Here is a 26,244-nt window from a genome sequence, read left to right as displayed (position 1 = left end):
CCCCACTGGGCTGGGCCTTCTCCGGCTGCTGCCCACCCTCCCTGTCTGCCCCCTCCCATGCTCCAGGGGACCTCCTGCCCTCCGGGCTCACTCTGGGGCCGCTGTCCGAGAGCAGGAGGGCCCCCGCCACTCAGCAAGTGTGAGGGAGCGGACCTGAGCCCCCAACGGCAGAAGGGGCCTGATCCCTGGAGGGTGTCCAGGGATTCTGCTGCCTCCCCAGCAAGTCTTCCTCGGCGCCCCTTTGCAAATCAAATCAAGAAGCGATGCAGCCCAGGCCCCAACGGGGTGGCCGCACACGCCCTCTCGGTCTTCAGTTCACATGGCCTCAGGGCAGTTGGTTTCTGGGACTTTTGCCCCATCACATCCACGAGAGTGATGGAGCCGTGGCTTCCCCCCGGAGGTCTGAGGACTCAGGTGTCCACCGCTCTCCAGCCCCCTGCTCTGAGCCCTGCTCTCTTGGTCTCCAGCTGCTGGACCCCGTGGCAGGCAGAATCAGAGGGGTTTGCTGACTTGGTTTGAATTTGGTTTCAGATCACAGGAACACTTGCTAGTAGCCCTGGCACAGGCTCACGAGGACATATGTACACAGGGGAAGCATGCAGGGCAGGACGAAGGACTCGGGCCAGTCCCCAAAGAGTGAGGGGGCTCCCCCATCACCCGTTGTCTGGTAATTGCACTTAGTTTCCTTGTATTGAGGTCTCTGCTCTCGGGCTCTCGGAGGAGCCATGGTTGGGACACATGTGGCCCCAATCTCAACAAAACCTCATGTCACGGCAGAGTCCCTACAGCCTGGGCTGGCCAGGACCAGCCACAGATCCAAAAAAGCTGCGCCTTGAAGCTCCTGTCAAATACACGTGCATCTGTTTTCAGTCTCTGGACTTTGAATAGCTTGCTTTGCTGTTGAATTTTGATTTGAAGGGTTTGGAGTTGCCATAGGGACTCAGTTTATTCCATTAGCTCTTTTTCTCTCCTGTAAGATTAAAAGGCAATTTGAAATGGCATGAGCACTAAGGGTTACAATGGTGGCAGCAGCCCCTGGTGATCTGCCCCCACCTACCCCCAAGCTCCCCCAGACTCTCCAGCTCAAATCTCTAGGCTCCCTGGGATGGCCTCCCCCAACAATCCAGGAGAAGTGGAAACAGGATTCAGATCAACTGTCCTCCGATGCCCATCCCAACCCCCGTGGCTACCCCCACCCTGATCTCATGGAACTTGGTGCTAGTTGTCTTCTAAGGCCTGGGGTCGTACCTTTATTCATTCAACAAACACAGAATGACTCTACCCCACCACATTCTAGGCACTGGGGGTACAGAAGATCCCAGAAATGCCCTGTACACAGGAGTCAGCCTCAAGGAAGTGCACATGGACAACGGGCAAGGGCCCAGGCGGTGGAGCTGAGCCCAGGTGGCCCGGGCAGCAGGTAGGCACTGCGGACATCCCCAGAGGGCTGGATTTCAGGGCAGAATTGTAGCCCCGGGGTGAGCCCTCACAACAGGGAGAATGCAGAAGGATCTGGGTGCTGAAGCAGGAACCCAGGGGAAACTGAGTCCCGGGGACCCACAGGGCCTAAGGTCAGAGCAGGACCAGCTCTCAGGAAAGTGTCATTCTGCAGGTACCTGAACACAGCCTGGGCCAGGGAGCCGACAGGATCCTCACACCACGCTCCCTGGGTGGCTTTGTGCCAGTTACTTCTGCAGACCCTTGCCCTAGAAGTCCACTCCAGTCTTGCACTTGCTAGGAACTGAGGCCCAAACAGAAAGAGCCTTTGGAAAAATCCAGAAGTCCCCTTTCCCGTATGGACGGGCAGTAGGCCCCCGCCGTCCACTCTATTTCACAATGAGCTCTCCGGGCCTTCCTCGCCAGAGCCCAGGGCCAGCCAGACCCAGCAAGGCGGGAGAGCTGAGGAGCCCGCCACGGCCACCTCACCGGGAATTTTAAAGTCAGAGACTGGGAGGAAGCCTCCTTCCATAGCAAGAAGAAAAATCTAAGGAAAGGAAGGGCTACCAACCCGAGTTCTTGGCTCCCCGACGTCATCAAGGCCACAGAATGAATGCTAGTGAGAAAAACAAAAACAGGAACAAAAACTATAAAATAAGACCAAAAGAAAATGAGGACAAGAAAAGAAAAGAAAAGAAAAAGATGTAAGATATATAGCATGGAATTCAATGACAGCAATTAACAAGCACTGTGAGGCAGGAACGGGCTGCAGGAGAAGCAGGAAGCAAACAGCTTCAGGACCTGGTTCACCAGGAAGCCGCTTCCGGTGGGATTCCACGTCCTCTGGGGCGGGTTACGGCTACACCCTCCCCCAACATGGGCTTCAGTGAGACAGGAAAGATTTACAGCCTGGGCAGGGTGTGTGTTTGCAGCGATGAGGCCGAGGCTTTCTTGTACAAAGTGGGGGGATGCTGGATGGGTGCCATGGGTGACGCCTCCAGCCAAGGCCACCCCGGGAGCTGGCGGGAGAGCCGAGGGGTTCTTGGGTTCACTCCAAGAACAGGCAGAGTCTACCTCGGGGTCCCCCCATCCAACTGACAGACAAACAGAACCCCTTCTCCTGCATCATCCCTGCCAGGCTCCCTCTTCAAAGAGACTCACTGTTTAAAATCTTTTGTGCAATTTGGTTGCTCTATATTAAAAAGAAAAAAAAAATAGCAGGGAGGAAAATGGCCTTAAATGAAGGAAAAATGTACAGGTCAGTTTGAAAATAGGCTTTTTGTTTTCTTCCCTTATTCAGGACTTGCTTTGTTCTAAAAGGATGGTTGGTCATTCGATAAAAAGATTCTGAATGTCATCTGGGGCTTTTGAAAATAATTCTTTTGTTTTTCCCCAAACAAGATACCAAACAAGATAATATCTCATATTAATTATTGAAACAATTAAAATTTAAACAAATAGCCACTAACTTCTAGACCATTTTTAAAATCATTGGAAATTGGAGCTAGCAGGGGGCTTTGGAATCACGTAGCCCTTCGTTTTACACATGGGGACACTGAGTCCCAGAGAGGAGAAGGATTTGCCAAGACCACTCAGTGGAGGGTGCAGGGAAAGGGCCCCAGGCCCAGGTCCCAACAAAGAGAAAGAAGAAGGAACCACGGTCTGATGACGGTGGCTGGAGTTGTTTTTCCCACCATCGTGGGCCGCTAGTGGCCATAAAGAAATTAAGTTCTGGCACACACATGTCTTTGAACGTTTTTAGTCCTGCAGGCCAAACCGGGAATCCATCCCAGCTAATCCCTCCAGTTTTATATACCAGCTTTTTGCAACTCGCTTTTTTCAACAAAAGGAGACCATCCAGTCCAAAACATTTCCTTTGATAAAAGAGGAAAAAAGAACCAGAACAATTCCAACATTCCCCACTTAGCAGAGGAGATCCAGCATCATATCATGATTATTCTCTGTGTGTAAAAACCACTGTTCATTTTTTCCTTTCTTAGAGCAAGAACAATTGTGGCCAGGCGTCAACCCATTTTCTGCATGTCTCCCCCTGTGACCCATTTTGCAGACAAGAGTTACAAAGCTGCCTGGGGAGATGGGAAGTTTATTGAAAGGGCCAGGGTTGGGAGCCACCTGCCTCGTGCTGGGTCTTGGGCTAAGAACTTTCACATCCGCCATCTCATTTCACCCTTACAGAGCCCTGGGAGATGGAGAGCATCCTTCCCAGAGGCAGATGAGACCACCATGGCCTGGGACAGCAGAATAGACTCCCCAGAACCCAGATCTCAGGGCCCACATGTGGCGGGGCCAGGAGTTGAACCAGGCACACCTGTTTGCAAAGACAGACTATCCCTGAAACTGGCAGGAAAAAACAGATTCCATGCTAACATCTCGTGGAAAGAAGTCCAGTGAGGGTCTGAGCTCAAGCCACCTACCTTCTCCTCCAGTTCCTTCAGATGTCTCTTCTGAACCTCAAGCTTATCCTCCAGTTCTCGGACTCTCTGAAACACATTAAGCGGTGTATCAGAAAAAGTCAATTTTCAAATATAAATTCTTAGTCTTCAATTTTTTTTATCATGGTCTAATATATACTCATATAAAGTACATAAAAGTTTATGACTTGGTTAACTTGTATACACTCACACACCTGCACACCCACCATCGATCAAGGCACAGAACCTCAACATGGTTCACCCTCACCCTCGGGACTCTCCAATCAATACCCCCCTCCCCAAAGGGACCTCTGATCTGAGCTCTGTCACTCAAGACAAATTGCACATATCTTTGAAATTCATGGAAATACAATTATACGATGTGTACTCTTAAGACAGAGTATTTTTAAAACAACATCACACATGTCAACAAGACTGGAGCAAGATGTGTAGGTGCACCCTGGGCGGGCAAAAAAGACGATGGATTTGAAGTGACCCAAATTATATATCTGCCCGAGCTTTATTGAGCTGGAGCCTGGTTACTGGGTGGGGTAGCGGCAGCCATTGCTACATCCCCCCACCCTCTTAGAACCCCACGTACCACCAGGTATTCAGGTGACCAACCATCCCGGTTTGACCAGGACTTTCCTGGTTGTAGCACTGAAAGTCCTGGGAAAACCCTGGGTCCCTGGAAACTGGGACTTGCCTAGGGACTCTCTCCATTCTTCCCAATTGCATACAGCATGCCACCCAGGGTGCGTCTGGCAAATGTAACCTCTTCTAGTTTGCCATGTGCCCTGTAGCATGCCATTGCTCCTTGCATGTTGATGCCCCCAGACAACTGCCCAGCTGGCTGCAGCCCCGACCAGCCCCGCAGTAGACCGAGGGACAGTTGGAGTAGCCCCGGACCAACCCCGCGGCTCCCCAGCCCCTTATCAGGCCCAAAGAAGCCTGTGTGCATTCGTAGAGCAGAGGGTCTCCAGCGAAAACACACTGCAAAGCCCAACAGAGATTGTGATTCAGCAGGGCTGGGGGGGGGGGGGGCCGAGAAGATGCTTTTCCAACAAGTTCCTGGACGATGTAACTGTGGCTGGTCCACGGACCACACTTGGAGAACCGCTGCTGTAGCCTCATTTACTCACCCGGCAAATATGCATCAAGGGCCTAATTCGAGCCTGGGCTTGTTGTAGTTCTGGGGAGAGAGACAAAGGCCCTGATTTCAAGGAGCTTATGGTCCAAGTAGGGTTCAGATAATAATCAAGTCTAAAAATCAATTAACAGCACATCAGATGGAAAAAAATGTCATGAAAAAACCAAGCAGGGATGGGATGGGGGCAGGGGTCCTATTTCGTACAGATGCTCAGGGTGAGGTTCAGAGGGTGAGGGATGGCGCTGTGGGCCACGGGAGCCGGAGGCACTGAACTCAGCCCGGCTGACAGCAGTTGGCTAGGCCCAGAAGAGTGGATAAGCCTGTGCAGGGAGCCGAGAGGCCTGGCAGGGGAGGCAGAGGCCGGAGCACACAGGGTCTGGAAGGACCTGTTGGGAAGCTCACAGATGCGGGGTTGGCGGGGGAGCTAGTGGCTTTAGGCAAGGAAATGAGATGCTGATTTTAGAAAGATCATACTGGCAGCAAAGTAGAGAATAGACTGGCACAAAAGAGACTGGAAAATTACTTATTCTCTTAGAAATGTGACCCTGGGCTGGTTATTCGACCTCTCTGCGCTGGGTGCCCCACCCATGACGTGGAGAAAACAGCACTGCCCACAGCTTGGAATCTAACCATGGAAGCCACGCCAAGCAGGGCTGGCACAGGCTGGGGACTTTATGTACCGTTGGGCAGACAGAGCTTTCCTAACCTCCTCCTCCAGAGGGAAACCATGCAGCCTCGGTCTGGCAATATGCACAGTGGGAGGCAGATGGGCACCCAAGAATGAGCCCAGACTCAGGGACACTCCAGTTTGGACGCTGGTTCCTCAACATACCAGCTATAGGACGTGGGGTGAGTTAAGTAACTCTCCGTGGCCGAACCCCTCATCTATACCATCTGCATGGTAACCCTGTTATCCTGAGGATGAACTGGGACTCTTGGGGACAGAAACAAGAGTGCCCCATGGAGGGAGGAAGAAGCTTTACAGCTTTTAAAGGACTTGCAAAAATCCCCAGACACAACTTCTCAGTTTTGAAAATCAGCCTGACAAGCTGGCTCTCATTCTAGTCTTTTCTAACTGCCAGAGTCACTTTCTCATCAGCAAATGGGGGACCAGAAAGGGCAATGGTTAGGGGTTTCTCAGCAGGAGGACCTGGCCCCATGCCCTAGCTTTGCCGGTTCCTGGCTGTGTGATCTAGGGCAAGCCACTGACCCTCTCTGAGCCCTGATTTCCTCATCTATGAAATCGCGTTAACGATTTTGACCTTGTAGGGTTGGCGTAAGCGTCATTCAACAGTCAGTGAGCGTCTGTGTGCCAGCCCTGGTCTGCCTGGCCCCCATTTATGTGGGCAGGGACTTTGTTCTGTTCACGGCTGTTTTCCTGGTGCCTAGAACGGTGCTTGAAATATAGATGTTGGAAAATTCAAAAACACAAAACAACAGCAACAAAAGTGACATGGCTGAATTGTGCCCTTGAAAGTGGTTAAAATGGCAAATTCTGAGTTGTCTCTATGTTACTACAATAAAAACTTTTTTTAAAAGGCCAAAAAAATTAATGGTCAAAAAAAAACAACAAAACACAGAACAGCTTGGCATTGCCTCTCGAGCAGGAAAAGCTCGAAAGCGAGACAGACAATGCAGCTGCAGAGGTCAGCAGGTCCCAAGGGTCAGACTCAGCAACCCAGACTTCAGCCCCCGGCAATGGGGAGCCAGTGCAGGTCCTGGGGGAGGGGAGGCAGTGATTTGGTAGTGCTGCCATGCTAGGAAGGCTTCTGTGGTCCACAGATTGGCAGGGAGAAAGCCGGAGGTCATTGCAAGTGTCTGTGATCCCAGCAGGCATTTCTGCAGGGCAATTGGTGCTGGACAGTAAAAGCAACATTACTGGAAACTTCCTGAGGTAGAGACAGGACCCAGCAAACTTTGGCTCAACACCAGCTTTCACTCAGGCAGAACATTTTGCAAACACGCAGAACAGTTCTGTGTGGAAAGGGTCATCGGCTAATGGATTTCCTTTGCATCTTCCTTCCCTCTTAGGTAACAGGGCTTGGAAACTCAGTGCAGCGGGGGCCAGGCAGCTGTCGTTGCTGCACTCTGGGGGCCCAACGGGAGGGCTAAGGGAACCGCGGAGTTCCTGGCGAACCACAAGGTGTCTGAAGAGACCAAGGCAGGCAGCCACTGCTCAGACCCCTGACCTCACAGAGCTTATATTCCAGGGAGAAGATGGGGTCATGAGAAGTGAAGTGATGAAAAATAAAACAGAGGGAACAGCTGGTGGACTAGCGCTGTCCGAGATGATGAATTGGAACCTGACGACAAGAGGAGCTGGTTGCATGGGGATGGTGGGGAAGGGCATCCCAAGCTGAGGGAACAGCAGATGTGGAGCAACGTGCCCAGAGGCTGGCTTGTGAGGGTGGCACAAGGGGACCAGGGAGTGCAGGGCCCCCCGAGTGATGGAAAGACACTGGAGGAGTTTGAGGAGGAAGGGCTGCCCTGGCTGCTTCTCTAGAATAGCCTCCCCCACCCCATTATCTCCTCACCCTCCTGTCACCTTCCCAGCACTCGCCACGGTTGGAAAGTGTTTTATTTATGACCATTATTGTTAATAATAAAAAGAATACAATGAATGATTATGAGTCATCCTAATTGTTTTATTGTAACTGGGATGTAAGCTCCATAAGGAAAAGGACTTTGTCTGCTTTTCCCCTCTCCTCTTTCTAGAACAGAGCCCGGCTTGTAACACTGGCCCAGGAGGCAGCTGTTGGCTGAGTGAACGCCAGGGACGATTACTAACGTAAGGATGATAAGAACAGAGTACAGGTGGGCTGCGGATTGTGCTGGGCCACAGGTGAGAAAGTTCACGACTCTTGAGGAAGGGCCAAATGCAGCAGCTATCAGCCAGCAGGTGTTGAGTGCTCACCTGGCATCAAGTGCTTTATGTAAATCCTCCACTAACCCGACACTCCGCGATGGCGACTCTGCCTGTCCCATTCTACAGATGGGGAAACTGAGGCTCAGAGAGGTGAAGTGACTTATAACAGAGTATACTGCAGGTGGTGGGGCAGGATTTGAATCTAAGCTGCCTGAGCCAAGAGCCTGTGCTCAAAAGCAATATGCTACCTTGGAGCTTGCCAGGTGGAGCTTTGCATTTATATTCCCGGGTGGAAAAAATTCACTGAAGTACACATTTGAAATTCTCAGCCACCTCAGCCCTTGTTTTAGTTGGCTAGGCTGCTGAAGGCAGATACCATGAAATGGGTTGGCTTAACGATGGGAACTGATTAGCTTACAGTTTTGAGGCTGAGAGAAATGTCCAAATCAAGACATCATCAAGGTGATGGTTTCTTCCTGAAGACCAGCTGCCGGCGATCCTGGGCTCCTCTTCCGCATGACAAGGCACGTGGCGGCTTCTGCTGGTCTCTCCCTTCTCCAGGTTTCCTTGCTTTCAGCTTCTTTCTTCCATGACTTTCTCTCTGTATTCATCCCATTTATAAAGGACTCCAGTAAGAGGATTGAGACCCCTCCTGACTGAGGTGGGTCACACCTTGACTGAGTAGCCTCATCACAAATCCTACTTACAAAGGGTCCACACCCACAGGAATGGATTACATTTAAGAACATGCCTTTCTGGGATGCTCACAGCTCCAAACCACCACATCCCCTTTTCCCCTTTGGAAAAAAAATTGCGGGTTCTGCAATGGTATTTTTTGAAAGCACCAAATTTCTGAGATTCTCAAGTTATAGCAGAATAAACCATTGCAAGGAAAAAAAAAAAAAAGCAAACACACAGGGAGTTAGCCCCAGGTGGAGACCTGGTCACTACACACGACGCAGCACTGGCCTGCAGTCAAGCCGTCCCCACTGTTCCCTAGTGAGTTGACTTTTATCGAGCTGTTTTAGCTGCTGGGACTCAGTTTCCCCATCTATGAAACCGGGTTGCAGTTAAAGGAGCTGGAACAGGGCTTTCCAAATGGTGGCATGCCCTACAAACTGGTGATTGATGGTGCTCTTTATAACTTGCATTGCAGCTTGGTGGATTCTTAAAAAACCAGCACACGGCGGGCACCACCTAGTCCCAGCCCTCGATGACATCATCCATTTCCTTAAGCACAATAAGCCTGTCCCCACCTCAGGGCCTTTGTACTTGCTGCCCTCTCTGCCGGACAGCCAGACAGCTTGCCCCTGGCAGCACGTGGCCTGCTCAAGTACCACCCCTGCTCACATACTCTACATTGATTTGTTTATTGCCTGTTTCCCCAGCTGGAATACAGGAGCAGAGCCTCCGTGAAAGCACAGCTCCATCCTCAGTGGGCAGAACTGTGCCTGGCTCGACCAGGGGCTCAGTAACTGTTGTTGAATGAGATCAGGAAGCAGGAAAATCTCATTTTCACCAGCACCATGTGGTCCTGGGCTGGCTGTAAGGGAGGCCTCCCCTCTGAGCCAGACCTGGCCGACCCAGTTCCAATAACTTCAGTTGAAGGAAGCGTGCAGTAAGCGGATGCTTCTGAGTCTGAGCTGTTTGCAGGAAGGCTCTCGCTTCCTGCAGCTACTACACCACGTGTGGTGCTCGGTGGAAGACGGGGAGCAAGGACTGGTGAGCCTCACGGCCCTGGTGACATGTGTGCCACCCTGGGAGGGCGTTGCTAAGCAGGATGCTGTGGGAGCCTCAAGCAAAGCAGAGGGGCAGAGCTGCTCAGAACTCCCCAGAGCATAGACAGAGAAGCATCACCCACAGCACCAGGGCTGAGCTTAGAGCAGAGAAGAGGCAGATCCCTTTGTCCTGAGTTCTGCCACCATGAAAGAGGGGATCAGGGAGACAGGGTGGGGTGAGAAGGGCAAGAAGGAAGGAGAATTCATTTCCTTTTGAAACTGTATGACACCCTTACACCCTTCTGTAACTCAGCCAGTTGTCTCTATTTAAAATGCACTAAAATTTTACAACTTTACAAAAATCCCCTGGGGTTCGGTTAAATGCAGAGTCTGATTCAGGAGGTCCTGGTGGGTCCTGAGATTCTGCATTTCTAAAAGCTTCCAGGTGATGCTAAGGCCAGTGGTCTAGGGATGGCCAGGGAGGCCTCGGGGTTGACAGCCATATGTGTTATTATAAAAAAACCTTCCTTTTATTGAGCAGCTACCATGCACCAGCCACTGCCTAGGTGATCTGCATCCATTATCTCGTTAGAGACTCAGAGCAACATATTATCCAATGAATTCACTGATGTTGGCTTATATCTGCAAATCAGTGTATTTTAATAAGATGAGGTCAAGGCAGTTTTAATATTCAGGGGGAGAAAGGGCTGTCTATTATTTACCTTCAGCAGGATTCTCAACTGATTTGAAAATGTCCAAAGACAAAGGAAAACCAAAACCCAATCCTGGGTCAATCTGCTGACCGCCCTTCACCATGAAAGTTACTACCCAGACTCAGCGAGAGGTGGAAAAGGAAGTCACGGGGTCTCACACAGACTCTCCAAGCACCCCTAGCTTCTAAGGGACATTTTTTCTTTAACTGAGCCTAGTCCCCCAGCTGCCCAGCAGGCAGGGAAGCACCGTGGCCTTTTTATCACTCGGCTCTCGGGTTCCTTTCTTAGCAAGGGCCACACAGTGCTTTCCCTGGAGTCACGGCCGAACCTGGCATGGCCCTGTGTCTTTGGGGTCAGCCCACTGGCCCGTCCTGCGTTTTGGACTTAGAGGACCAGAAGCAGCACCTCCAGTGGGATTTCACTCCTCGGCTGGGCAATGGTATTTTTTTTAAATGCACCAATGCTGTTCTGCTGCAAGCTGGCTTTCCGGGATGCAAAATCAACGCATTTGTCCAATGCCCACGCATTGGCAAGTCCTGCATACACAGCCAGTCCTGCTGGGCCTCAGATTCGGGTCAGGCCCCAGCCCCTACGTGCCCTCTGGGCCTTCTCCTGCCCCACCTCCTCGCAGTCTCTCACTTTGTTGAGAGCATTTTACGTGTAAGAATTTGTTTCCACCATCCCAAGGAGGTAGGTTTTATTGTCATCCCTCTTCTACAAATGAGGAAACTGAAGCCCAGAGAAGTTAAGTACCTTGTTCAAGGTCACACAGCGAATAAGTGGGAGAAACAGTATTCCAAGCCGGATCTTCATACCTGTGCTCTCGACCCCTTGGCCACCCTAAGCCGGACACATCGTGCCATTCCCCTGCCTGGAAGGCTATTATTCCCATTCGCTCCAGCGGCCCCTTCTTTGGGATCCTTCCTGGCCGCCCCTGGGACGAGACCCTCCCTTGCTATTCCGACATGTCATGCCTGCCACAAAACAGCCCCTGCTGCACAGGACAGTCCAGGTTGGCTGCACGCTTGGGGTGACTCGGGTCACTTTTCACTGGGGCCGTGACCCTTCAGAGATGCTTCCGTGGCAGCGTCCCCGAATGCCAAAGCCCCCGCTGTACCCATACTGGGTTCTCTTTGACGGTGATTGGTGCCAAGTCCTTCCTCCCCACCCCCACCCTGCAGATGCCCCACCCTGAATGACACTGAGCACCTTGTGGTCACTGTCACTCCAGATTCTCAGCCTGCAGCCTCAGTACCCTCAGCACCGCCCAGCAACTGCGTCCTGCCCCAGCAACCTGCCCCCATCTCCCAGACATCAGGGACCAAGCCCTCCCCACCATGGGTCCCCCCTTATTTCCTCAGGACACCAACGGCATGGGGTGAGCATCACAACCCCCTGGACCTGTGTCAGGGGCACACACCTGCCACCTCACCACTGCCAACCTCTGTTATGGTTGGATTGTGTCCCCCAGTTTACGTCCTCACCCCCAGAACCTGCCAAGGGGAACTTATTTGGAAATGGGGTTTTTGCAGATGGAATCAAGTTAAGATGTGGTCATTCAGGATCAGGCTGGACCCTCATCCAATACAACTGGACTCCTTATAAGAAGAGGAAGCGAGACCCAAGGAGAACACAGCTGAGTGAAGATGGGGCAATGCAGCCACAATCTCCCACGGAGGGCTGCAAGCACCGGTGGCCACAGAGGCCAGGGCACATCCTCCCCTACAGGGTTCTGAGGGAGCTGCCCCGCTGACCCCCTGATTTTGGACTTCTGGACTCCAGAGCTGTGAGACGATACATTTCTGTTGTTTTAAGCCCCCTCACTTTGTGGGACTTGGCTATGGAGCCCTGGGAAACTCAGATGCACCTCCTTCCATCCCTTGGCTGCTGCCCACAGCCTCCTGGCTCACCTGCCCAGGCACGCAGGGTCTCACCCAGCCCCTTCCGCCAATCAGACCCTCTCCAATGGGCATCGCTCCCCTCCTCGGGGTCCCCAGCCTTGCTCTCCCCTCCAACTTGCCCCGTCAGCGTTCAGACATGATCAGGAAACTCCCGTACTGATAAACACATCTCCCTCCATCCCACAGAGGGGTGCGTGTGTGTGTGCGTGTGTGTGTGTGTGTGTGTGTGTGTGTGTGTGTGTGTGTGCGTGTGTGTGTGTGTCCCCTTGCTGCTCTTAGTTACAAGCATTGGCCTTGAGACAGAATGCAGATGCTGGAGGAAGAGGGCCGCAGGGCCCACTTACCTCAGTGGTACTGCTATTTAGTGGGAGATGGGGACCACATTGCTTAAGTGTATAAAGACAAGAAAAGATTTCTGTGCATCCTGCCCGAGCCCCACATCTTGCCCGCCTCCCTGGGAAATCCATCTCCTGTGTTACCCCGGGCGTCAGCAGCAACGCAGGCTTCCCAGGAGCTTGCTCAGCGCCAGCTTTCTGGCGAACGCCCCCGGAAGGTTTGCGCGGGACCCCAGGGGCGCGCCGCCGCCCTCACCTGCTGGGCCTGCTGCAGCAGCTCCATGCGCTCGCGCAGGATCTGGCTGTCGAACTCGCGGCTCTGCCTGAGGATCTGCCGGCGCACCTTCTCCACGGCGGCCTGCAGGTCCTCCCGCTGGCCCTCGCTCAGCGCCTCGCCGGCCCGCCGCCCCGGCTCCTGCTGCAGCGCGTTGTACAGCGTGGCCTCCAGGTCCTGGATTTTCTGAGCGGCCCGAATCACACAGTCAGTTGAAGGTCGCAGAGGGGAGGACAGGAATCGCCAGGACAGTGTTGGGGAAGGACACAAAGCTTGGGAGCTCAGGAGGTGGGGAGAGGTGTGCGAGGGCAGTGCTGAGAAGCAGGCAGCCACGGGGGGACGTGAGGAAGCCCCTTCTCACCCCCGTGCATGCGTGTGGGAAACATGTTTCACTCTATTCAACCCAGAGACCCCCACGCCCTCCAAGAGGGGACAAGCAGAAGAAGAAATAAGCATAACCTCCGCCTAAGATGTCTGATTCAAACGGAGGTTTGATCAGAATGGTTTTTATTTTATCCTTGGCTTCCAATTTGCACCCCAACCTTGGGGACAAATCCCCCCCTTTTTATAAAAGGGTGCTGATTGGAAAATCTGTCTGAATTTGCACACATCAGGTTTAGCCGGCTCCTTAGGAATGCAATTTTAATCCAAAGCCCATAGTGACAATGTTCTAATTGTCATCATCCACAGCCATCCCCACCACCCCCAAAAAAGGCATGACACCCTGTGTTAGCAAAGCTGAATGAACACCACTGGGCCCTTGGAGGACCCTTGTGAAAGCTCAGAGTTTTCATCATTCAAGGAAGTTATTTCTTTTTAACTCATCAGCAAGACCTTCAAACATAGTTATCTTATGGGAATATATAGGGACACAAGAGAAAATGATCTCCCCTTCTGTCTCCCTGAATCCCCATCAATATCCCTTATTAAGGAGCAGCTATTCCTCTTCCAAAGAAACCACAGACGGCCGAGACAAAGCCTTCATTTCAGTGGAAATGGCCAAAGAGATGTGCAACATGACCACGGTCCTCAGCCATGGCCACGGCCACCTCCTCCTTGGGTTTTGACACAGCTGCTCTGATTCCCTTGTGGCATTCCAGGCCCAGTGGGGCCAGGACCAATTTTAAATATCGGGTACCTCTCCCCACCCCCGTGGTTCCCCTAAGAATTTAAAAGGGTGGGGTCTGTCCACAGGCTGAGCCAGTGGAATCCATCTTGACCCCCACCACGGGCTCCCCTTGGAGGGGAGCTGGCCTGTGCCTCCTTGCTCACCCCCTCTCTAGTCACCCCCAAGCTCCTAGGAAACCCTCATCTTATCCGCTTCCAGCCAGGACCCTGCCACTGAATTCCTGAAGCTCAGTCGGGGCCTGTCTCCCCAAGCTTTCCCACTCAGCACCCCCTGAACTGAGCACAATGACAAAGGGACAGAGGAAGGCCCCGACTGGCATCGATGTCCCCTGCACCTGCCCTGTCCCCTTGGCGCCTTCCCGTCCCTGATGTGTTCACTCTAACCTGCTGCCCCCTCAGAGCTCCAAGGTCCAGCCAGGGGACGGAGACCCAGTGGGGACACACACTGCCCACTTGCAGCTTTAACTGTCCTTTGGTTGTTTTGTGGCTTCTACCTGGCTGCAGGACCGACACATGGAGGGGCCTCCTCCGTGCACCCAGGACTCTGCGGCCCCCGGCACCTCCCTGAAAACGGCATTTAGACCAAGGAAGGTGGACCTCAGTGGGTTTGGGAAACACCCATTCTACAAGATGTCCCTTGGAAAAAGGGCCCCCTGATCCAGCCAGTTTGGAAAACCTCTTGCCTCTGTCTTCTCTTGGAGAGTCAGCCTGAGTGGTCCTTCGGTGGAAAACTTTCAACCCAGAATTTTCCAAACTTATGCCACTGCTCGATTCCCATCCCTTTCAGCCTACAGTTCCTCTAATATCTCCTGAAATAGTGTTCCTCAGAACTTTTGGGGAAGTGCTAGGGGACGGCAGTGCCATACAACAAATATGGTACATCCTGCAGGGGAAAAGGTGCTCACCAAAGAGCCGAGACTGGATGGAAACCAGAAAGGTTAGCAATGGCTGGAAAAGGACATTACGGAAGCTTTGCTTTCATGTCTTAATTGCCCTTACCACGGTTATAACATTGGGTGTCCAGACGTTAGAATTGAGAGGGAAAATGCTCTGCCTTGATAAGGCTTAATTCGTTCCGATCTCACACGGCTCCTGCCCCTGCCCCCTGGAATTCGAGCCACAGGGTTTTGCCATGAAAGTCAGAGGCCATAGACCCTCCCATCAGCCCTGAGCCCAGCCTGCCCACCCTCCGTCTCCCCGGAGCCCCGCACGGAGACTACGATTGGAGCATCGTGGTTTAGTTATCAGCTCCGCAATTCCTAGATGCAGAACCGTTCTGTGAAAAGATTTTAACGACAGATGATCTGGACAAAGATTCAGACTGCTCAGGACTCCGTACGCTGCTCTGGATTCTCCCTGCAAGGAGCAGCACTGAACTCTGAGTTGTCTCTACTGCGGGGACATCTTTGAAATGCCCATTTGATCACTTACCACTCCCCATGCCCCAGGAGGACCTCGGAGAGGGGCTGAGCTCAGCTCCCAGTGCCGGGAGCACTCGCCTCTGGAGCGGGAGCACCTGTTTACCTTCGTCACCAGGAAAACCAGATGCACTCCTGTGCCCCCCACACCGTCACCGCGTAGGGCCTTACGACAACCAATGGCACTGAAGGTGACCCGGCCTCACTCACTTCTTCACCCCCACACTCCTTTGTGCCCACCTCTTTTTCCTTTTCAGGGAAGCCCGCTTGGGGGAGTTAAGAATAAATAAATATTTAAGGATAAATAAACATGGAAGACAGTTTCCTCTCATTCTCCACAAATGATTACACAGATTGAATAAGGATGTCTAAAGAAACTATCAAGGTAACTTTAAATATTTTTGAAAATTTGGAGAAAATGAAGATGCATCTGTTGGGAAGGTCTAGTTGCACGGAGGAGATGGTGTTTTTCTCTCTTCCCCCACGACACTCGCAAGTGCCCTACACGCGGTTTCCACCCTGAAGGGAAAAGCAGCTGCAAATGGTGGGTCTAAAAAGCCAAAGTGTCAAACCCACTTCCGGTCCTACCAGGTAAGCCTGGTCGAGGGCTTGCTTCCTGTAGTCCAGCTCCTCCTCCAGGTAGCCCTTCTGCCTGCTGAACAGGTCCTGGAAAAGAGGGAGGTGCCGTCAGGGATCGTGCGGGGCTCTCGGACTCAGCGTGGTCTCCTCGTGTTGGGGAGGGACAGCGGCCCTGGCCTGGGGGCTCCATGCACCTGAGGACCTTCCCAGTTGTAGGCTGGTGCACCCGACTACAGCGGACCTGGGTCCCCAGCCCAAGTCACAGGGGTCCTGCTGGGTTCCTCCTGCTACAGTCTGGTGGCCCCTGAACACTGTCTCGATGGTTCTCAGATCCAGTCCTCCTCCCCACTTGGCCTGCAGCACCCCCCTGAGCCCTCTCACGGCCATACATTTCTTCCCCCACCCTCCAGCTCACTCTTTATGTCCCCATGGGCAGGAACTTTCTGGAACACAAATCTCTATCTATGACTGACTTGGTTTCAGGGTTAGAGCTCATCCATTGCAGCCACTTCACTGGATAAAGAGCCAGAGGGTCAGGGAGGACCAGTGCCTTGCCCCAGATGCCATAGTTCAATGGGACTAGAAACACAGGCTCTCTGATTTGAGTCCAGGGTTCTCTTTACACCACATGCTGCTTCAGACCTTCTATTATTCTTTCTACCTGGAAAACACTTTCTCCTTTACCTCCCATTTCTACTTGGAAAATTCGAATTGGTCTTTGTAGACTCAAGAACCATCTGTTCTGGGAAGCCTTCCCTGACATCCCTGGGCCAGGTAGAATGCACCCTCCCCCATATGCCCCTAGCCCCTTGGGTTGAATAACCAACCCCTCCACCGTTTATCAGGCGTACCAGTGCACCAAACACTGTGCAAAGCAGGTATGTATCTAGAGCTCTCATCCTTACAACCCAGAAGCAGCAATCGGGATCCCCAGTTTATTGATGTGGAAACCAAGGTTCATTGTGTCTTGACCCAGCACTCATGGTCAGTAAGGGGACAGGGAAGATTCGAGCCCCAGGCCAAGCACCTCCACTTCACGCTGCAGCTCTCCTAATATTCTCACGCTGCAATGTCGCTGTCGGCTCATGAGCATGTGTCCCCATGCGCCCGGGAGCAGAGACCCTGCCCGATCGTGACTCAACCTCTAATAAGGGTCAAGTGGATTAAAGAATAAGTGAACGGATAAAAATGACTCAGAACAGCCTCTAGGGCAAAAGCAAAATTTAGGAATACACGTGTAGCAGGTCTCCTCCCAAGTTCACGTCCACCCAGAACCTCAGGATGTGACCTTATTTGGAAATAGGGTTTCTGCAGTATGACTAAGTTAAGATGAGCTCATACTGGATTAAGGTGGGCCCTAAAACCAATGCCTGGTGCCCTTAGAAGAGGAGGAGAGGACACCCAGACACCCAGACGTGCAGGGAGGACAACCTTGTGGAGGTGGGGGCAGAGACCAGGCTGGCACGCCTAGAAGCCCAGGAGCACCCAGGCCTTCCGGGAGCCCAGAAGCTGGAAGAGGCCGGGAAGGCTCCTCCCCTCCAAGTCTGCCCTCCAACCCCTGATTTCGGACATCCAGCCTCCAGAATCGTGAGAGAATAAATTTCTTAGGTTCTAAGCCTCCCTGTTTGTAGTAGTTCATTGCAGCAGAACTAGGAAACTAATAAGACATGCAACTAGATACATATGCATGTAAGTGCAAAGCTCTTCTGGGAAGCGAATTGAGCTCTTTGCAAGTTCCAACCCCCAGGTGATCTGCTCTTTTACCTTTTCCTTCTCTAGGTCGATCATCTTCTGGGTCAGAGCTGCCTCGGTTCCCTCTATTTGCTTCAGCCACTGGAAAACAGCAGGGGCAGGAGAGGCAGAGGGGCATGAGAAGTGGCCAAAGCCGGGCCTGCCTGGGGCCCTCCTCCCGGACAAGCCTTCCTGGTGAGTAGAGGGTCCCCGGGACACCCCAGGGTGGCAGGCGAAATGGAATTGCATGGTCTGTATATATATTTGGCTTCATCCACCAACAGCTGTTTCTCACAGACAGATTGGGTCATGGAGGTACAGGCAGGTGTGTGCACACACACGGATGGGGTGGTTGTGTGCACGGAGGCAGGTATATGTGTACCAGAGGTAGTAGGTGTGAGGGTGTCGTGTGTCCGGCGTGGGCGAGCAGGCCTGTGGGAAGCTGTGAGAATGTGCACCTGAGAGCTGGGGAGCAGAGCTGCCCCCATGCTGCTCGGTGCTCGCTCGGTGTTGAGCGCTGAGCCGAGGCTCCAGTCACCTGGTCTCAGCGGCCCCCTCTTGCAGATCCGGATGCTGAGGCTAATTCAGGAGCTTGTCCCAGGTCACATGGGTGGGGAGGGAGGATTTGAACCCGGCCCACAGGACTCCAAAGCCACTGCCCTGCAGCATGTTGGGGCAGCCCAGGTGTGCCAGGTGAGCCAGGTGAGCCAGGTAGACAGGCTGGTGAAAGGAGTGTTGAGTCATGCAGGGTGTGTGCAAGGGCATGAAAGGCTCATGCACGGTGAGCGAGAGTGCCAGAGCTCCAGGGTGCCAGATCCCTGGGGGGTGGGTCCAGGGGTGGGTCTCAGGTACCTGTGGGGCGGGTACCAGCGAGTGGACAGGTAAGAGGAGAGGGCTGCCCCTGTTCTTGAGCATGTGCTGGGGAGCGAGGGGCACATGGTGGCGTGGTGGGCAGCTAAAAAGGGGAGGAAGTCCACCCAGTGGGCGGCTCCGTGGGTGAGTGAGAGCGCGGGTGTGTCTGCAGGCCCCGAGGGGTCTGTGGGTTTGAGAACAGGTGGGAATGAGCGCTTCAGACCTCGTGGCCAAATCCCACGCCCTCCCCTGGCCCCCGGAGCTCTTGAGCCTTCAGTGCTTTGCCCTGGCCGTGCCCTCGCTCCTCACTCTTTCTGCTCAGTCCGAAATGTCTCCCTCCAGCCCCGAGCCACATTTGCATTCCCGCCTGTGCTTGTCTTAGGTCTGATGCCTCCAGGTACCTCAAAAAGGTCTCATTAACCTCCCTTGGGGGAGAGCCTCCCCCATACCACCCACACCTGAAAGGTGGGAGCCACCGTGGCTCCTAGCTCCCCTGCACGTCCAGTGTTGGCTCTGCCACCCTAGGTCTCAAACCCACCCAGCTCGTTTCCTATCCAGCCCCTCACTGCTCAGGACCCCTCCAGGCTCACGCCAACACCCCTGCACACTCCGAATTTCTTACGGTCCTCCATCCAGTCAGAATAAGAACAATTCTCATTGTTGCCAGTAAGAATGCTGAAAAATTCTCATCTACTCGTGGAAGCACCCTCAGAGGACATGCTGTCCCTCCTGAAAATGGCCCCGCAGGGTTGATCCCCTGGGACACCCCTGGCCTTGTCTCTCGGCACCCTCCCCACCCCTTGAAACCTGGGCCCTAGTCGGCCTGAACACGACCAGCTTCCCCTCACCTCAGGGTCTTTCACGTGCCTTTCATTCTGCCTGGAACATCTTAGCTCCCCCAGCCCCGGGGCTTTATGGAGCTAAGGTCTACTCAGCCTTCAGGCCCTGAGTTTGCTGTCACCTCCTCCAGGAAGCCATCCCTGCTACCCGAGCCCATGGATTCCCATGACGTCTTTAGATTGCTCATCACAGCAACGCCCCCGACGTACTGTTGCTGGGTTTCTCTCCCCACGAGCCGGGGAAGGCAGGGACCACATCTGACTTGGGTTGCATTTCCTTGCCCAGCACAGGGCCTGGCATCCAGCAGATGCCCCCCAGCCTCTGTGGAGGGAAGGAGGGCGTGAGTGTGGGGGTTTGGTGTGGGTGTGGCCCGGGTCTCTGGAGGGAGTGGCTGACGTCACACACAGGGGTGAACCCCAGATCCAGCAGCTGAGGCAGGCAGCGGCTGGGGCACTTCAGTTAGACAGTGCCGAGAAAAGACGTGGGCTCTTAGAAATAGGTACGCAGAGTTCTGAGGGGGAATAGAAAATATTTCATTTTTGGCAGCCTAAGATGAACAAAAATTAAACTAGATATGAAATCCAGTTTTGAATCATTAAATAAAGCTGCTCTCATAACAGGTTTTGTAGGACATGATGTTTTTGTTGATTTTTAAAGGAAAGATTTGATATGCATATAAAGAAAAACCTTGATGAGTCTTTTGCTGCAACTGGAGGACAGAAAATGCCATTTGTGGGGGTCCTGGGGCTTGCGAGTTCCTGAGTTTAATATCAAATTGTCCAACCAAATGTTTACTGAGCCCCCCTAAAAGGGAAAACCCCATTCCCTCTGCTCAGGGTTCCCTGGAGGGACAAGTTTGGGATGTCTGGCCAGGAGTACTCAGTTTCCCCAACCCCTGTGGCTCTTCCCCAGGGGAGGAGAAGGGGGCCAGCCCATTGCAGAGATGGGGGCCAGGTGCCTGCTTTTGGGGTGACCTCCCACAGGATAGGGGTCTGCCTCCCACCTCAGCCCTTGGTGGCAGCACAGCTGGCTCAAGGGCCCATCTGCCTGTCAGCTCTCTCCGTCCGTGCCCTCTTGCTCTGCTGGGCCAGGCCCAGAGACCCCACTCCTGGCTGGGACCTGTCTCTCTCCCCCAGAGACCCAACTCTCCCTCCAGGGGAGGGTCCCCCAGCCCGGACTGTGGGCCCAGCCTTTAGAGAGCCTGGGTTCCCACTCCTGACTCGCTGTTGCCCGGAAGAAGCTGACTGTTAATGTTTCTGTCTTCCTGGGTCCTGCATCTCTTTCTCCACGGCTTCTGGAGAAGATGGGCGAGTGAGCACCAGCTCCATGCTCCCCAAGGCCTTGGCTTTACGCGGCTCTGCCTGTGTGGTGGCGTGTGCAGGGCTGAGTGAGGTGTTCCCGGATCCTCCACGCCGCTGACCAACGTCAGGGTCTGACGGGAGATAACGGGTGCTCTCGGTTAAATGGCGTCCCCAAAAGACGCACTTGACACCTGGGCCTGGGACCTGTCAATGGGACCTTCTGGAAAGAGGGTCGCTGCAAATGGAATCAGTTAAAATGAGGCCACCCTGGACTAGGGCAGGCCCCTAACCCCATATGCTGGAGTCTTACGGGAAGTGGAGGAGGGAGGTTGGGGTGACTCAGGTACACGCTAAGGAGCCCCCAGGACTGCCTAAGCCACCTGGAGAGGCCAGGAGGGACCCTCCCCCGGAGCCCTCAGGAGAGCGGGGCCCTGCCCACACCATGATTTTGACTTCTGTCCTCCACAACGGCGAGAGGATATATTTCTGTGGCCTCAAGGCCCCCCTTGGTGGTGCTTTCTTACGGCAGCCCCAAGAAACTAAGACAGCGGGGGACAGCTTGTTTGCCAGGACTCTGAAGGCTGGGCAGAGCTCCATTAAATGCTGGGGGAAGAGCACTCAGGCCAGAGGCTGTGGGCAGCAAGTTCAGGATCTCACTCAGTTAGTTTGAGCTGCACTGCACTTACACGCTAAGAAATTGGTCCTGGTCGTCTGAAAGAAAACTGCGGTTGACTGAAGTTTCTTTAGATACCACTATGAAAGGACAATTTTTAAAAAGCAGGTGCGTTTGGTTGAGAGGGATGACCAAGCTCCCCGGGTGGCCTCGCAGGGACCTCTGGGCCCCTCGGGGGACTTGTGTGTGTTGCTCATCAGCTCGAGAGTGGCCGCTCACCCCCATTTGCCAAGGACTGTCCCAGTCTCAGCACCGAGAGGTCCGCATCCCTGAAAACCCTGCAGTCCCAGGCAAACGGGACAGTGAGGCACCCTGGCTGGCTGGCAGCCTTCCGAAGGGCCCCACTGACCCCATTTCCAATTCCTCTCAAGAACTCTCAGCCCCTCACATGCGGAGGGGTTCGTGCCTCTCCAAGGGAGAGACGTGCAGCACCTCCCAAATTTATTTGACCATGACACCCTCTAATCACAGAGCAAATGGCAGGGCTAGTGTCTCCAAAAGCCAATCAGATGAAACACGGGTCTGAGTCTAAGAATATCCCCCCAAGGACCGTCCCAGACAGGGAGCTGAGCACCTCTGTCCCTGGCACCGTCAGCCCCAGGCTGCTGCCTACCCTCCTGCCCACCCTCATGGGATTCTGTGGGGAGCTGGCAGCCTGGAGCGGCTGGCACGGTTATCTGCCAGGGGGGGCACAGAAGCGAGGGGCCAGGAGGCGGGCAGCCAGCCCAGGCGGCAGGTACATGCTGGGATGTGGGCCGCGCTCACGGCCAGGAGCAGGGCACAGCGATGCTCCACGCAGGCAATGGCCGGATGCCAGACGGGCTCTGTGTCCTCATCCATCAAAGGGTAATCTCACGTGACCGGCGAGAGAATGAGGAGCCCCAAAGCACTGAAGGACCCAAGGCTGTAGTTCTGGAACCCCCGCTATTTGTGGGGCACAGGGGAGGAGCAGATCAGGTAGGTGTCAGGACAAAGAGAACTCGGCACCTTGCAGGGCTCCCAGTGGGGGGCTGTGACCTCGTACCTTCTAGGGCCCTCAAGGAAACCGGGGCACAGAAAGGCAGTGACCCACCCAGGCCCACTGGTGCACCCCAAGCCAGCCACACTGAATGCCTGGAGGCTCCTGGCTGTCTCGTCACCTGGTCGGTGCCTCTAAGGACCAAGTGCTCTGACGTATCCTGTGTCCTTCAGACCCTGAAGGATCCCTGCCGGGCAGGCTGACCCTCAGCTCCACGGCTCAGGGAGATGTCATGGCTGACCTGTCGAAGCCCCCGCAGGTGGCGGTGGGTGGGGCTAAGACCACCGAGCCAGGAGAGGCCCTCAGACGGTGAGGGGACACAAGTGGACAGGACCCTCTGCATCCCCACACCCTGCCCAGCACCCAGCACCCGGAGGCTCTTGCCCAGTGACAGTTCAAGTTCATGCAGAACCCATCGAGGCATAGGCCTTGAACGAGCACATCCCGTGACACGCCACGAGCACTGTCACGGGAGGCTAGACCGCAACCTTTGGTTTCTCTGATGAAGCGTCCTTCCAGTTACCTGCCAGCCAGGTGTGAGCCTCACGGTCCCCACTGAACACCTGAGGAAGCAAACTCAGCGAGGGGGAGTGACTCGGGAGTCCAAGCCCAGGACACCACTCGCTGCGTGAGCTCAGACAAGGCTTTGCAAAAAGCCCGTCGCCAGCCTGTGGGGGACGGGCAGATGAGTGCCCAGGAGAGGAACTTTATATTTTAAATGCCATTCCAAAGATTCTGGAAGGAATATCGATTAAGATCATTAAGGCTTCATCATTACAAAAATAACATCTTAATGTTTAACTCACATGCTTTGGAAGGAAAAGCTCTGAAGATGGGACTACATAAAAAGTTGGGAATATCCAAAATGTCCGAAACTAACATGAAAGGCAAACACATCGCGGATGTATTTTTCACAAACATGGTGAAAAGTTGATCTCTTTAATATATAAAGCCTTGGAAGAAGTTAGTCAGAAAAATACTGACTAGAACAAAGACATATCTGTGAAAGGAAGGAAGGGAGGAAGGGAGCAAGGAACCACGATGGAAAAATCCTCAAGGGAAATGTAATTACAATTCACAATCACGGTTGATGACACACGGCAAAACACTTCACTTCACTAGCACACGAATCAATGAACATTAAATTAATGGCACCATGTAATTTTCTACTGAGCCCATGTCCAGGGTTCTTCTTATTGGTAATATGCCACGTTGAGCAGGAAAGCAAAAGTGGTCACGCTGCAGTTAAAATGTCTTCTGGAAAGCACGTGGGCCACGTCAAAGCCTTTATCAATGTTCTTACCATTTGGCCCAGTGATTGCACTTCTAGAACCTATTCCATAGGAGTGTTTAAAAATGTAGATATTTACGTGTAAAGGTGTTCAGCACTGCATGATTGTCAATGGAAAAAATAAGTGTAAACACCCTAAATATCTGACAACTAAGGAACAATTCAGGAACCTCGGATTCAACCCCAGGATGGAATAAATGCGGTGTCATTAAAACAGATGTTTGTGAACCATTTTAAGCGATATGGGAGAAGCATACGAAGCAGGACATAAAACAGGATATCAAGTATGATTTCAATGAAGTTTGAAAAAAGAAATGAGCATGGGGGAAAAAAAGCCAGAAGGAAATATACCAAATGTCACAGATTGTTTTCTTGGTGAGGGGGTGAGGGGTTGGTTTATTTCCTTCTGTGGTCCGTGAGCTTTCTACGAATATGTTGTATGTTACTTTCAATAAGAAGACAAAGCCATGCACATGCGGATGCAAACGCTACACTGATTGAAACGCCATGCTTCCAAAACAAAGCGAGACACCAATGTAGAGTTTCTTGTATGGTGCTGGGAAAGCTCACAAAAAGTGTGTATGGACAGAAATGGCACTGGCTTCTACCTTTTCACACAGGGCAAGCACAGTTCCGGCTTGGATTATTGCAACCTGTTCTTCATTCCTCAAATTCTAAAACACAAAAACGGGCAAGGGCGTTTTACACTGGATTCCAAATCCACGTGAAGACAGTGCTAAACGGCTTTCATAGCTCCTTTCTGAGCTGTACCCCCGAGAACGGCCCCCACTGGCTAACTGGGATGAGCATGTAAAGGCAGAGGTTATGAATCTGCGGTCCCATCCCTCTGGCTGGGGACATTTCACTTGGCAGCACTAAGCCATTTAGAAATCGGGCCTTGTTCAAGCCAATCTTTGAAGCAGGCAAAAACGGCACTTTCTGATTTCAGGAATCTCAAGTGATTCCACCTGCTTTCTGGGACTTAGCTTTTATGCTCTTTCCCCTCCTAATTCTAAGCTTTCAGGCTGACCTAACTTCAGAACCCCACTTTGAGGCCTGCAGGCCAGCCACCCCCACAGGAACATGGCCATACAGAAGCCTTACATTGTACTTATTAGATCTCTGAAATTAGGGAGAAATTATGAACAGAAAAAGCCACAGAGAATACACCCGAATCGAAACAAGAACACAAAACCAGAAACCGAACGCTCATAGTTACCCCGTTATCGCCAAGGATATCTAATTTCTTCATAAGTTCAGATACATTCACATCCTGGAAAAGATTTCCAACGTTCATTGTTGTGTGAGCTACAAAGACCAACCACACCAATTTCTAAGGCCACAACCTTCACTCCTTGGTAAGGAGGCACACCCTTTCTGTTCTGTTAGAACATACGGTAGAGCCAGCTTTCACTCTTGGCGGCTCCTCTGGGAGGGAGGAGAGATGGCTAGCAACTGTTGGAAGCCTGAACAGGACCGAGGGAAGGCTTGTTTGCTGAGTTTTATGCCAGCACAAACACTGCTTTCTAGAAAGGCCTGTGGAATCGTGCAGGCCGGAAGGACCGTCTCTATGCCCCCAGGGCCTAACAGGACTCCTGGGAAAATGGCAAACACTCAGCTGCTAAAACAACTGCAGCAGTCCAGCTCCCATCCCCAAAGCAACTACCACATGCCAGGCACTGTGCTAAGCGCCATCATAGATGAAGAGACTGAGGTTCAGAGAGGGCCAGAGCTAGGAAGTGTCAAGTTGGGCTGTGCACTTGAGGCTGTAGCCCAATCTTTGCTCATTTAGTGGGGGGCCACACTACTAATACTTGGTGATCCTCTAGACAAATGAAGAACCACAACTTTCAAAATATGGTAAAAGGACAAGGGGTCTCTCATTAAAATCAACACTACCATGGACACAAGGACACAATCCCCCTTTGCATCTGCGCCTGCCATTTCCGAGTGAGCCCTGGGCTGTCAGTCCAGCAGAGGCACCCCCCAAGCACGCTACCTTAACTCCTTCCTGGTGACAGAACAGCTGCAGCGCACTGCTGTCGTTCTCGGGGAAGCTGGTGATTTGGAGGTTAAATGCTGGCGACCTCCGCTCTCTCTCCTGGGGAAAAGATTCGGTTTAAAAACAGAACTTTATTGGGTTATTTACCATTTGTCACTTTCCCATGTTATTTAGCAAAGACCAATGAATTCCAGTTGGCAAAGGGGTTACTCAATAGTGCAAATTCAGACTACGACATCTTTGTCCATGCAGCACCACGTCTTGCCCCTCTCCACAGCGGCAGATCTCCTTTTGGAAATGCGTTTCCTTCTTACCTATTCGGCTGGGAAGAAATCGTTAATGGAGGATCATGAGTTGACCCACTGCAAGAGCAAAGCCTGAGAAGTCACCGAATCATCACGATAATATCTGTTAAAAACCATTGCACTGAAATGCACAAGTCAGCAACTATCGTGTATTATTCCATGCCAGAAACATCTGTCTTTGGTCCTCATACAACCCCACAAGGAAGATATCGCTGTTTTCATCTTGTAGACAGAGACCGAGGCTCAGGGTAGCTGGGTCTGAGGTCCCCTGCGAGAGAGG

General features: G+C 52.8%; 1 protein-coding gene across 9 annotated transcripts in view; it reads right to left on the bottom strand.

Moving 5' to 3' along the window:
* Positions 1-37: 37 nt before the first annotated feature.
* JAKMIP1 (janus kinase and microtubule interacting protein 1) overlaps positions 38-26,244 on the bottom strand; it is a 194,557-nt gene continuing 168,350 nt past the window's right edge. For 4 of the 9 annotated variants that reach the window (XM_037829353.1, XM_037829361.1, XM_037829356.1 and 1 more), the window contains 7 exons: positions 25,657-25,758; positions 24,877-24,930; positions 24,266-24,331; positions 17,716-17,784; positions 15,949-16,038; positions 12,809-13,012; positions 3,722-3,938 (listed from right to left, as the gene is read on the bottom strand). In XM_037829353.1, coding sequence (XP_037685281.1) covers positions 3,723-3,938; positions 12,809-13,012; positions 15,949-16,038; positions 17,716-17,784; positions 24,266-24,331; positions 24,877-24,930; positions 25,657-25,758 — 801 coding nt within the window. In that variant the 3' untranslated portion in view covers position 3,722. Of the gene's footprint in view, positions 971-2,008; positions 2,085-3,721; positions 3,939-12,808; positions 13,013-15,948; positions 16,039-17,715; positions 17,785-24,265; positions 24,332-24,876; positions 24,931-25,656; positions 25,759-26,244 lie in introns of those variants that run through there. The other 5 variants (XM_037829363.1, XM_037829359.1, XM_037829358.1 and 2 more) reach the window with 5 other exon arrangements.

The sequence above is a fragment of the Choloepus didactylus genome, chromosome 3 (assembly GCF_015220235.1).
Source record: "Choloepus didactylus isolate mChoDid1 chromosome 3, mChoDid1.pri, whole genome shotgun sequence".
Lineage (NCBI taxonomy): Eukaryota > Metazoa > Chordata > Mammalia > Pilosa > Megalonychidae > Choloepus > Choloepus didactylus.
Note: the sequence above shows the minus strand (reverse complement) of the source record. Positions and strands in the feature narration are given on the sequence as shown.